Source organism: Montipora foliosa, chromosome 12 (assembly GCF_036669935.1).
Source record: "Montipora foliosa isolate CH-2021 chromosome 12, ASM3666993v2, whole genome shotgun sequence".
NCBI classification, from domain to species: Eukaryota; Metazoa; Cnidaria; class Anthozoa; order Scleractinia; family Acroporidae; genus Montipora; species Montipora foliosa.
The window spans coordinates 26,548,374-26,560,274 of NC_090880.1; the positions used below are offsets into that span (position 1 = coordinate 26,548,374).

General features: G+C 38.1%; 1 protein-coding gene across 2 annotated transcripts in view; it reads right to left on the bottom strand.

Annotated features, from left to right (window-relative positions):
* The window catches only part of LOC137978623 (U3 small nucleolar RNA-associated protein 25 homolog), a 26,480-nt gene that overhangs the window by 10,834 nt on the left and 3,745 nt on the right, over positions 1-11,901 (bottom strand). Inside the window, exons 3-12 of one of the 2 annotated variants that reach the window (XM_068825629.1) lie at positions 11,525-11,646; positions 11,119-11,170; positions 9,861-9,932; positions 7,605-7,844; positions 7,137-7,392; positions 6,066-6,166; positions 4,274-4,375; positions 3,420-3,477; positions 1,429-1,484; positions 120-205 (exon numbers count right to left, since the gene is read on the bottom strand). In XM_068825629.1, the coding sequence (XP_068681730.1) occupies positions 120-205; positions 1,429-1,484; positions 3,420-3,477; positions 4,274-4,375; positions 6,066-6,166; positions 7,137-7,392; positions 7,605-7,844; positions 9,861-9,932; positions 11,119-11,170; positions 11,525-11,646 (1,145 nt within the window). The remainder of the gene's footprint in view (positions 1-119; positions 206-1,428; positions 1,485-3,419; positions 3,478-4,273; positions 4,376-6,065; positions 6,167-7,136; positions 7,393-7,604; positions 7,845-9,860; positions 9,933-11,118; positions 11,171-11,524; positions 11,647-11,901) is intronic. The other variant, XM_068825630.1, reaches the window with a different exon arrangement.

The window sequence follows — 11,901 nt, forward strand, 5'->3', positions numbered from 1 at the left end:
AGACTCATTGCAACTCAATGAATACATGTCCACCACATATAACAAAAAATTCCTAATTTAAAAAATAACTTATGGGGCAATCCGAGGAAAAACATAAGCAACAAAGTAATTCACTATACTTCAAAATGTGATTGACAGCATGGAGACAGTAGACATTCCTTATTTCATCACAATTCTGGAACGTATGGCTGGAGTAAAACAAGTCCTGTAAGAGGATAAGATACCAGCCTGTAAACCATTGCTCAAAGTTTATTTACAAGTACTTAATAACAGGTTGATCCCTGATATTATTCTCAATAACATTATGACAATATTTTTAGGGCCATTTCCTTTAAAAGAACTGAATAATAATAATAATAATAATAATAATAATAATAATAATAACAGTTTTTGGAATGCATTATGCATTGTCTCAAAGAAAGCAAAATTGAATCTATCATGGCCTTAGATTACAATTATATTATTAATATATATATTATACCAAATGCTATAATGCTAAAAATGTTATAACAATACTATAAAAACAAATGCTAAAAAGAAATACTATAAAACTGCGATCTGAAAGAGATGGGTCTTGAGCTTCCTTTTAAAAGAATCTAAGGAACTAGTTCTAATAATTATTGGCAAGAAACTGAAAAAGCTTGGCCCCATAAAGTGGGGATTTTGGGACAACCAGGAAGCCTTGTGTCGAGTAGTTTTGAGATTCCCGCTCTCACTCATGGCCAGAACACAACAGAACAACCACTGATTTAATCCTGCAATATAAATATCCTGCCAGCTACCCAAGCTAAATCTGGGCCACATTTTGAGTATTAAAATCAATGGCACATTTCTACATGTACCTGCAAATGAGCTGTCACAAGTTGTGTGCAAATCAGTTAGTTCTTTCAGTTTTAGTATAATAAACGGACACTTATCAAGTGAAAGTAAGCTCTCCCCAAAAATAAAAATCGAGGGTGTCTATCAGATCACGGACCATTCTACAATTAAATTAAGGTAAAAAACAAAAGTATACTCAGTTTCCTTTTAGAAACCACCTCATTAACCTCACATTTTGGCCAAATGCAATCCTTTAACATAGCCAGTTTGAGCTTGGATGTCACTTTTCCAAGACCCTTTTAAATTCTAGTTGTATGGCTGCATAAAAATGAAGGCAATAGGATGTTATTACATTACGTCTGACTATTTTCTTTCTGCTGCATTGTCTAACATTTGAATTTCGGCTACAATAAAAAAAAACCATGAAATATAAGAAACTCACAGTTGGCAATAATTTTTTAGGCATGCAGTCCAATGTTACCCAATTCAAGTCTCTTGGGGTTTTGAATTGGGTACAACATTGAGTTAGCCGAATCGGTCGATTTTATGTACAGTACATGATAGGTCTCAGTTGAGGACACTTTAATCTTTTACAGCAAAAATACCAACCTGGTATGAATTAATGTGATAAAAGAGATTCTGTTGAAGCGGAGTGAACAATCCCCCTTCAAAAGAGAATGAAATATTAAATTATTTATTATTATTATTATTATTATTGCTTTGATGATCCATACGATGTTTTTGAAATTCATATTTAATCAATACATGTTTCGGATGAAACATCATCCATCGTCAGTTGACAAATGAGAAATAAACTAAAGTTGAGCAATAAATAGTGTAACAAAGTGAGATATAACATGAATAATTAAGGATGAAGGCGAGAACAGAATAAAAACACCCAACCACGAAACAAAACAGAAAAAACCAAACTGTTTAGGCTAAGAAAAGAAACTAATTAGTATGAAAGGGATAAATTAAGATGTTTGACTTGGGAATTTAAAGATGGTTGCTCCCAAAGGATATGCATGGCTTCTTTGATTTTCAATTGGAAATGTGTGGAAGCAGAGTCGAGGATTTTAAAACAGTCTTCTGAACACCGGGAGCGACAATTTTCAGAACCTCTCAAGTGCTTAAATATGTGGGAATGTTTGTCGGAGGCGAGATGTTCACGGATGCGAGTGGCGAAATGTCTATTGGTTTCACCAATATAACAGGCATTACAGCCTGCACATGAAAACTTGTAAATGACTCGCGATCGTAAGCCCGCAGGGATAGGATCCTTCGCCCCAAACCAACTCCTAATTTTAAACGGGGTGAACACCAACTTAATTAATTAAGGAAGAATTTGTTTCCTTCTAGCGTTATCGAGAATGTTGTTAGAAAATTTCTCAACAGTTACTTTACCTCCGATTCCTCTCAGAGTGTTGCTCGGAAGGACAATTATTTGTTTTTTAAATTACCGTACATCGGTCCTTTTTCCATCATAACAAAACGCAGAATTAAGAAATTAGTCAACAAATTTTGCAGCGACCTGGAAATTAAGTTGGTGTTCACCCCGTTTAAAATTAGGAGTTGGTTTGGGGCGAAGGATCCTATCCCTGCGGGCTTACGATCATGAGTCATTTACAAGTTTTCATGTGCAGGCTGTAATGCCTGTTATATTGGTGAAACCAATAGACATTTCGCCACTCGCATCCGTGAACATCTCGCCTCCGACAAACATTCCCACATATTTAAGCACTTGAGAGGTTCTGAAAATTGTCGCTCCCGGTGTTCAGAAGACTGTTTTAAAATCCTCGACTCTGCTTCCACACGTTTCCAATTGAAAATCAAAGAAGCCATGCATATCCTTTGGGAGCAGCCATCTTTAAATTCCCAAGTCAAACATCTTAATTTATCCCTTTCATACTAATTAGTTTCTTTTCTTAGCCTAAACAGTTTGGTTTTTTCTGTTTTGTTTCGTGGTTGGGTGTTTTTATTCTGTTCTCGCCTTCATCCTTAATTATTCATGTTATATCTCACTTTGTTACACTATTTATTGCTCAACTTTAGTTTATTTCTCATTTGTCAACTGACGATGGATGATGTTTCATCCGAAACATGTATTGATTAAATATGAATTTCAAAAACATCGTATGGATCATCAAAGCGATATCTTACTTCGTGCTGCTAAGACGTTTTGGTATTATTATTATTGTTATTATTATTATTATTATTATTATTATTATTATTATTATTATTATTATTATTATTATTATTATTATTATTATTATTATTCCGGTGTGTGTATACCTGATAATGAGATTTTTGCCGTCCTTAAGCTTAGCCAATTCTGCATTAAGAATCTGTAGGTTGTGTGATTCCCATAAATATCAATTCTAGGACCTTTAAAATGGCTATTCACATTCAAGACAGTGAGTATAGTGTATGCTGGATAGAATAATACCCCTTTGATAGATTTCAAGATGGCCACCAAAGATAAAAGAGTCAAAATGGCTTGCGAATCACTTCTAAAAACTAGCAAAAATACTTCGGCCTTTACACACAATAACAGCAAAAAATATTATTGTAACAATTTAAAGCAATAAAGACTAACAGACCTTGTGAGTCTGGGACACCATTGATTGCCTCCCAACCTTGAGCAAGTCTTGCTCTTATCTAAAGGGGTAAATGAAATAAAATTATTCATAAATACAACACAACAACTCTTTTGATGATGCTGATGGTAACGATAATTCCAGGGTTACAAGGAGAGTTTACAAAAGAGGAAATACATGAGAAAATGGAAGAAACATCCAACAGAGCAGCAACAACAATACCCTGGGTGCCACGGTTGGAAAGAACGCTCAGCGATTCAAAATCAACGGTCGAGGACTTTGCCGCGTAATTTCCCTCCTCCAAAGGAAAAAATAACCTCTGGCACCCAGGGTACAACAACAACTGTTGGGAGTCCCAACTGTCCGGACGCAAACCAGTTGGGTATTTACAACTGCAGCTGAGAAGTTGCACCACAGACTACCAGGTTCAAATTCAATTCAATAAGTGGTCAGAATGAGTCCTTGAATTGAACGAGTTCTTGGGTCTGGAATCTCTGGATCACAAGGCAAACACCCTAACTATTGGGCCATGCACATTGCCTCATGTTCTTAACAGACATGGCTTGAAAGAGCAACATCTTGGTTTGTACATAAAATAACAAACTTCTGGGTAAAAATGTCAGCAAACATAGCAAGCCAGGAGATAACTGATGCAACTCACAGCTCAAGCCAAGAGGCATGGTTCAAGTATATTGCATTCAAAATATAATTATCGTTTGATGTACATGTACAATGTACTACCATTAAAATATGTTGCATTTTGCACCAACGATGGACACAAATAAGAATAATATTTCTTTGAAAAATAGGAGAAAATAGGTAGGACTTAATAGGAAACATGATCACTGTGTGATTACCTTTAAATCTGAAAATGTTGTTTTCTCATTGGTAGTTAAATGAACTGTAGGTATGGACTCCAATGAAAGGGAAATCTCAGTGATGCTGCCGAACAATGGGATCTAAGAAAGACATGACAGATAAATACATGTATGCTCTAGTGTTCTGTGTACATCAACTGTTCATTGCCAAGTGGTCTGTTCATGTCTAAGTTACATGTACTCTACCTACATGTATAATAATAATGATGATGATGATGTATCAAGTGTATTAAGGACAGTGCCTACTAATTCAAAGGTATTTTTGCCCTGGTTTATGATAATGCGGGGAATGTAGATCTCAAAAGGTGTTATTGAAATTGAAAAAGAAAATTGGGGGTAACTACATGTACGCATTTTTCAAAGATAATTCTTGAACAAAATTTGTAAAAAGCTTTAACCCTTTAAGCCCCGAGGGGTTCCCCATTGACGAGTAAAATCGTCTGGCGTTAGACAGAGTAAAATCTATAAGTGCCATTTGGCACTATCGGGGCTGAAAGGGTTAAACGGGGACATAGTTTTTGGATGCGGTTAGCTTAACCCTTTAAGCCCCGAGGGGTTCCCCATTGACGAGTAAAATCGTCTGGCGTTAGACAGAGTAAAATCGTCTGGCGTTAGACAGAGTAAAATCTATAAGTGCCATTTGGCACTATCGGGGCTGAAAGGGTTAAACGGGGACATAGTTTTTGGATGCGGTTAGCTTAACCCTTTAAGCCCCGAGGGGTTCCCCATTGACGAGTAAAATCGTCTGGCGTTAGACAGAGTAAAATCTATAAGTGCCATTTGGCACTATCGGGGCTGAAAGGGTTAAAATACAAAGCCATGTATGGCAATCTTTCTCAAATTGACGCTTAATTATCTCTGAAATATGCATGGTTACCCTAACCCTAACCCTAACCTCTTTTTGGCTACCAATAGCACTTTAATACAAAGATCTACTTTCTCTGCATAATTTTAAACCACGCAAAAATATCCCGGCCTGTATTGGTAAGCATCGCTGAAAGGAAATCCGAGTATCTCGAGATGCGCAGAATGTATGCGCAATAACAATAGTAGGCACCGTCCTTAAGAAATGAGGCGCTATTAAATTGGGAACACTGTACAGAAATCATATCATTCCATTAGTAGGGCTAATGCTCACATGGTTTATATGCTTGGGTAGAAAAAAAGTACTTCACATTACCCTCTAACACTTACCGGTAAGTCTGTTGAAGTATACATGTAAGTGCTACATGGCCAACGTTTGCAAAAACGTAACCCTTCCTTGTACTTGTACAGTCATGTACAATAATATTCATTGCTGTGACATTGACATCTTAAATTCCCATGACCTGCTCAAATCTGACCTTGTAGCTCAGTCGGTAGAGCAGCAGCGGTGATCTAACCTGAAGTTTGTGGGTTCAATTCCCACCCTGGTCAGAGTTTTTCTCAGTCCTTATGTGGGCTCATTTCCATTAGTAGGCCTAATGCTCCCATGATTCATATGCCTTGGGTAGAAAACTAGCACTTCGTGTTACCCTCTAATAGTTAAGTATGTTCGGATCAAATACTTTGGTTCTCGAAGAAAGGGGAAAACCAGAGTTCTCTAGCAAACCAACAAACTCAATACACATGCATCGCCAAGACGGGGAATCAAACCAGGGCCACATTGCTGGGAGGTGGTGCTCTCACCGCTGCGCTCCATGCCTGCTCCCTTTTATCGTTTGTCTTTCTGTTTGTAAAAGGTTTTAACACTTGACAATTATGTACACTGTCAGACATTATTACAGCTTACTTGGCTAGTTTTCTTTCGCCAAGTTTTAACATCACCGAGAAGTTTCACTGTTGCTTCATCCAGTTCCTGCTCAAAATGAGCAACAAATGGGTCTTCATTATCTGCATTTAGAGAATAGAAATTACATGTAGAAAATTAGGTTTGAAAGAATTATTTCTTTATTTACTTCAATTTAAGGAAAAAAAAGTAGCCAACTTCTGACTGAAACAGCCAACATTTGACACTTTTCATTCGTACTTATTGAAACCACTGGTTGCCTTAACCCATTGACTCCCAGGGGTTACCCATTGACGAGTAGTCTGGCCGGTTTAAGCCGGTTTGGACGTCAAAGGGTTAATGGGGACATAGCTTTTCAGTGAGTGATTAAAGGTCTTGTAGCGAGCTCTTTGTGACCAATGATGTGACCTGTAAAAAGTAAAGTCTGTTTACGAGCCAAGTGGCCCATCAGAATCGGAGCTTATCCTGGTTTCTGTGGCATGAAGCGACTAGGAGTATTTTTTACTCCCCCATGGATGAGATGCCAGTTCATTGCAGGGTTACCCCCAGCATTTTGCCAGTACCCATTTATACACCTGGGTGGAGAGAGGCACCATGGGAGTAAAGTGTCTTGCCCAAGAACACAACACAATGACCCCGGCCAGGACCCGAACCCGGACCACTCAATCTGGAGTCGAGCACACTAACCATGAGGCCACCACGCCTCCAAAGATTTGACATGGTAATCTTATTACAATTTGTTTCATTGCAGTCCTTTTGTGCCCCCCCTCCCCCCCACCCCTTTTTATACAGTCTCAGGCTTGGATTTAGCTCTTCACCAATAGTTCTAATCAGTTTGACAGTGCTTTTGGTAGTGGCCACTCAAAGGGTTGCCATGGATACATCCTCCCCCCCCCCCTTTCCAATGGATATAACTCCATGGCTCTTTCAACCAGTTGCAGAGCTCATCTATTGTTGAGAGAACAACTCTTTTAAAGAACAAATATTATTTTTTCTTCATCCCTGTCCTCTTCAACGTCATCATTGTCATTAACGAAACAACTGTACATTGTAGCTTTTGCCACTACAACTTACCAGAGGATGATCCTCCCTGGATATCATCAATATCATTAACTTTTTCTTCATCACTTTCTTCGACTGCTTCCTCTTCTTTCCGATAATCCTCAGTGTCTTCTTCATCTGTATTTAAGATGTCATCATCATCATCATCATCATCCTCCTCCTTCTCATCTTCATCCCTTCTTTCACTACCATTATCAACACCATAATTTCCGTTTCCTTGTAAAATGGGAACACTGCCACGATCGACATCATTACTTTTTTCCTTGTTCTACAGAAATAAGATCATTGATGATAATAAATATGATTATGGCAACAATTCAAATAAATAATAATTGACAGCAAGAAAGGAAGTTAGAGTCAGAATGGCCAAATACAGTGTACTCCTAATCAAGTATCCTGACATTTATTTTTTACTAAATTGTTAACTACATGTAATTTATACACTCTTCTCATTAACAATCTGCTGTATTTTTATCATACTTTTGTTTGGGTTGAACCATGTTTAGCTTGCTTTCCTCTCTTGATCCTTTTCTCCTTTTTGATCTGGTCATCAGCTTCCTCTTCAGTTCCCTCGTCATCGTCGTCTTCTTTGCTTCCATTCACTTTCCATTTACTTATCACATGCGGTGCATCAGACTCGGGGTCAATCCCAAACATACCAAGTAACTCTGCATAAGGATCAGGGTGTTCCTCATCTTCTGAACTGTCTACTTCATGGTCCTGCAACAAATTAACAAACACATGAAAAATGAAACAGTTTTGTTCAGAAGTTGGAGTTGAGACAGTGAAGAGAGCACTTGCCTTCTACCAAAGTGTCCCAGATTCACTTCCTGGGCTTGGTAGCACACAGCATTGAATGTATGTTGAGTTAATTAGTCAGTTATTTTCTCTGCTCTAGATGAGCTTCTCTGTGTACTCCAGTTTTTCCTTAATATTAACCCATTGACTCCTGGCAGTGAGATTTAAGGACGTTCGCGCGAAAATTTTTCAACATTGATTTTTTTCTGAAACTTTTACCACTGTAAGATGATGAGTTAGTTATGTCAGAAATGTAAAAAAAAATAGGGGGTCACCAACTTCGTTTTGGAGAGAACATGCCCGGAAAACACCCAAAATGTGACAAAATTGGGCTTCGTTAGCGAATAAGGCCAGTGTCTGTAAACCCAAATATATTGCAATCAAATCTTTGAAGTGAAATCTTCTCTGTTAAATATTATTTAAGTGGACTTATTAAGTGAATTTAGTCAACTGGTGAGGTTCCTGAAAGATCAAGTTCGCATTTAGCGACCACAGTTTCACGCGCCTTGCAGCCGCAAGATGGCAGAAATTTAATGTCCCGTGAGCAGAAATCTTGAAAATTTTTTAACTTCCCACATTGATTTTTTGTTCATTTTTGGACAACGTGGAGAGAAATGTCAATAAAATCCGTTTCTGGAAAGAAAAATAGGGGTCACAGAACGTCCAAGACCGTCAAATCCAGGCAAAGCTATAGCAATGGCCTTTTGCCCTATCATTTCTCATTTTATTACTTAGCGCACGCGCGCTCATGTATGACGTGGCGTGTGCATTTGCGTGCGCAGTAAGGATGCGCAGAAACAATTGGCCGAACGTCCTTAAGAGATTTTACTGTGTCTAATGCCAGATGTTTTTACTCCTCGACTGGAGGTGCCTGGAGCACCTGAGGAGTGAATTCACCTTTATCACTCGGCGGCCATTTTGGAGTCCTTGGGGAATAAAGGCTTTGTCTTTGCATTGTCTTTGCCCGTCCAGCCTCACATTGAATGAGAGGTTCGACAGGCAAAATCTTTTGTTTGGACATAGAGTGATATGGGTCTATGGCTTTAATTCAACATTCCATCTGATCAGTTTAATTTGATTTTATTTAATTTACTCTCTCCACAACAAAACGTTATTGGTAGAGCACTAATCCCAAGAAACCAGTTTACTACTGTCTTACTTATCACAAACGTTGGTCAGAGAGTTGAGCCACAAAAAGAGTAATTGAGGGTGCCTGAGATACCAAAAGGGCTTGATGCCAAGAAAGAAGGTTTTGTTACACTTGCCTCGTCTGTAAAGTTCTCATTAATTCTCCATTTGAAGTACTATACAGGCCCCAGCTGTTTAAGCAAAGGATAGCAATAACCACTGGATAAATCACTATCCGAAGTACAAATGTAATAGTGAAACCAATATTGCGCTATCCAATGGATCTAGTGATTACCTGGTGGATAGCATCATCCATCTTTTGAACAACTGGGGCCAGGATAATAACATTTAGTATAAATACACAGGTGATTATACAAAATCGCACGCTCTCATTGGCTCGCTATCTCGGATTATCAGCTGATAATCACCTCGACGGACAAAATGGCTGCCAGTAGTCGTTTTGCGACTGTAAGTGAAGACGATTTCGTGTTGAAATGTTTTTTTTTTCTCTTTTTTTGAAATAATCACCTGTGTATTTATACTAAAACAATTATTCGCGTCAGGCTCAGTGATTATCGGTGAATATTCACCAATAATCACTTCGCCTTCGGTGAATAATTGTTAATTATTACAAAAAATATTTCTGATATATTAGAAACAAAGAATGCAGAGTAATTTTCAAGTAATAAAATTTTGCTTGGCATCTTTTTCTACTCATCCAAAACAGGTTGATCAGGCAATGGACAACGATGTGGCTCAGTTTGCATGAGCTTGCTGAATATTGCTCCTTACAAAACACTGTTACTGTACCTGTTGAGATGAGATCCCATAATCTACTATTTTTCTTACCTTAATGACTTCATGTGACTTTTTTTCTTTTTCCTCCAATAATCAAAACAAAAGAAGTTGATAAATCAATTAAAACAACAACAACAACGGTATTAAATTGAGTAAACTGGTTGCCAAAACATTATAATAATAATTTATGAGAAGCTGAGAGCTGATTTGATTTGTTGGTTCTTCACTCTGCTGAAAGAAGATTAAGTCCAAGGCTAGTCTTCCCCTTTCCTCAAAAAGCAACAATTTATTTGATCTACTTTGATTTCAGGTGATCAGATTTGATGTACAGTCTCCCCACGTAGAGGAGTACACCTGGATAAGATTTACACCTTAACTCACTGATTCCCAGGGGTTCCCCATTGACGAGTAAAATCGTCTGGCATTAAACAGAGTAAAATACTAAGTCTGGCTGGTTTAGGCCGGTTTGGATGTCAAAGGGTTAAATAATGGGGACATAGTTTTTCAGTGAGTGATTTACCCATCAACTCCCAGGGGTTCCCCATTGACGAATAACATCATCTGGCATTAGACAGAGTAAAATACTAAGTCTGGCCGGTTTAGGCAGGTTTGGACGTCAAAGGGTTAATATCACTAAATGGGTTCCTTTATCTCAGATTAAAGAAACTCATTGTTTATAGACATGTAAACAAGTTAAGTATTGTTAGATCTGTGGCCTTTCACTAATTACAATTATCTATTAAGATCGGACAGTCGATTCATTTAAAGATCTGATTTTTTCAGGCAGCACTAGCTACTTCCTCAATTATTTACAGTTAACCCTTTAACTCCCAATAGCGCCACTTATAGATTTTACTCTGTCTAACGCCAGACAATTTTACTCGTCAATGGGGAACCCCACGGGGCTGAAAGGGTTAACAACAGCTGGATTCACTCAAAAACTATGTCCCCATTAACCCTTTAACTCCAAATATAGTGCCACTTATAGATTTTACTCTGTCTAACGCCAGACGATTTTACTCGTCAATGGGGAACCCCACGGAGCTGAAAGGGTTAACATTGGAGTATAGGTCCTAAGCTATATACAACCTAACATGATAATGATGATAGCAGCAGCGGGGGCATGATAATGATCATTAATATTTGTCATTAATGTGCCAACCAGAGCCTCATTGGTTGATGAAACAAAGGGTCTTTTGTTCCTGTGGTTGGCACATTTGAAAAGCAAAAGCAATGTTTGTAAACAGATATCTTCCCTATCATACTTTACCTCAACAAATGACTCCTGTCTTGGTCTCTTCTTAATTTTTTTGTCCACGAAACTAAGAAAAACAAATGAAACTGTTAACAGTCGTTACACTGACATCCCAGCTCGCTAACGTCGTAAGGTTAAGTGCACTTTGAATTTGCAGATGTCACACAATTATAAACGTCTCCGACAATCAGTGAAGGAAGGTTTGCCCTGAGTGAGTGTCCCTGACATTGCATAAAAGCTAAGGATTTAAAATTCCAACCGAAATTGTCACTTGCTTGGTTGATTTTTAGTTGATGATTTAAGGCGTTAGGATAACGGATGTAAACAGAAAATACGATGAAACACGATCCACGTGCATTCAAAAACAAACAGATAAAATTTTTATTACTTGGAGAAAAATCTGATTTAAAAAGTCACTCACTCGTCATCCACAGGATGTTGGCCTCCATATTCCTTTAAACTTCGTTTTTTACCCTTAGATGCCTTCTGAAAGGTCCTTTTCATTCTATGTTTCCGTCCACCATGCTTGAAACCTTTCGCCATCTTGAAACCAAACGACAAGATGGGGTGGGGTGGATACTAAATTGCCTCGTCTGCAAGGAGATTGGGACTAGAAATTCCGGTTGGGGATGTCAATGGAACACACGTTTTTGGTTCGTTCCACTGGTAAATTTCCGGAATAAACAGAACGTAGTCCTGTTTTTCCATTGGAAACTTTCCGATGGAAATGTGTGTTCCATTTACAACTTTTGAAAGATCTTAGCACTTCCAGGATATTCACGGCCACATTTTTAAATT